The 1,381-nt window shown below is 44.9% G+C and overlaps 1 protein-coding gene across 1 annotated transcript in view; it reads right to left on the bottom strand.

Moving 5' to 3' along the window:
- Positions 1–1,381, bottom strand: part of LOC109299349 (cytosolic phospholipase A2 epsilon-like) — a 71,880-nt gene that overhangs the window by 29,967 nt on the left and 40,532 nt on the right. Inside the window, exon 14 of the mRNA XM_019519938.1 lies at positions 961–1,183. Within this exon, the coding sequence (XP_019375483.1) occupies positions 961–1,183 (223 nt within the window). The remainder of the gene's footprint in view (positions 1–960; positions 1,184–1,381) is intronic.

A 1,381-nucleotide genomic window follows, 5' to 3' on the forward strand; every position in this document is an offset into this window, starting at 1 on the left:
GAATGAGGAGCAGCAGTACTTGAAAGCAGACACTTGAGACAGATATTGTGCCAACTGCCCGTGAACTAACAGAACTCACAGAACATGCGTAGCTCCCAGCAGGAGCTCTGCTGACACGTGGCACAGCTAAAGCAGAGTGCAACCATGCTACTGCATCCCCTCTAGATATACCCATCTGTCAACTTGTCTGTGATGTTCCAAAACAGGCAAAAATACTGCCTTTGATGGCTGCTTTTTTTTTTCTTTCGACAACAACAACATGGCATAGGCAATTAAGAGAAAAAGTTCATAGTCTGCATTGAATCCATCTTAAATACAATTTTTATTCAGGTATACAAAATAATGCTTGTGCCTACATTATGCTAAACCTGGAGCATCACACGCCCATTTGTTGTTAGAATGGTCATTTGGACAAAAGTAGTAAAATCAAAGTAGTAAAACTGGCGATTGGCCATGGGGGGACCCTGGGTGCTCCCCCAGACCCAGGAGGCACCAGTTGCCGAGCTAGGGGGTGGAGCTCCCCTGTGCACTCTGCAGCGGACCCAGAAGTGGACTGGACTTACTTCTGGTCCACTTCCATGTCTGCCGCCAAGCATGCAGGGGACCCCCCACCGTGCTCCTGCAGGGTGCTTCATCCACCCCACCATCTCAGCATTCACGAGCCACACCCATACCTTGAGGTACATAGAAAAAACATATAAACCTGTCCCTATGGCTGAATCGTTGAATCTCTCCAAATCGATTTGGAGGCTTCTGATTCAATTTGGAGAGATTAATGGGTTTCCTGATTCAATTCGGATTCAGAGATTTGGCTGCCGAATTGGGCTGACTCTCCTCCGAATCAAATCAGTGACCGAAGCTTTGCACTTCCCTAATATTTACCCTTGAATGTAATTTAGTCTATAGTTTTATTTATATACTGTCAGCCACTGCCTGCAAAGAGAACTGTGCATACAGTACCTCACCACGAAACATGGATTCAATGAGGAGTCCCCACAGATCTGTAAAAGTTGTTTTGTGACCCTCTTTTTGTCGCTGGCACAGCTCCTTTTCATAGTATTTCAGGCGATCCAAAGAGAAACAGCCCAGCTTACTTTGCATCACATGCTTCCGAGCATCATTGATTGGCCCCTCCAGATCCTTCTGTGACCAAAATGCATCTTCATATAAACTTGTCATGGTCCTGAAGAAAGAAAATAAGAAAAGTACCAAAGTTCAGCATTTGAACTTCATGAGCATCAGTGATTTTTCTTTCACCTGTGTTCAATGTAAAATATGCTCATCACCATCAGATACTCTCTGTTACTCCATATCAGAACTCCACAACTTGGCTGCCTTTGGCTGATACACATAGGTGCCGACTTACATTTTTGCTGGTGTG

Source organism: Gavialis gangeticus, unplaced genomic scaffold (genome assembly GCF_001723915.1).
Source record: "Gavialis gangeticus isolate Ggan-Ray unplaced genomic scaffold, GavGan_comp1, whole genome shotgun sequence".
Classification (NCBI taxonomy): Eukaryota; Metazoa; Chordata; order Crocodylia; family Gavialidae; genus Gavialis; species Gavialis gangeticus.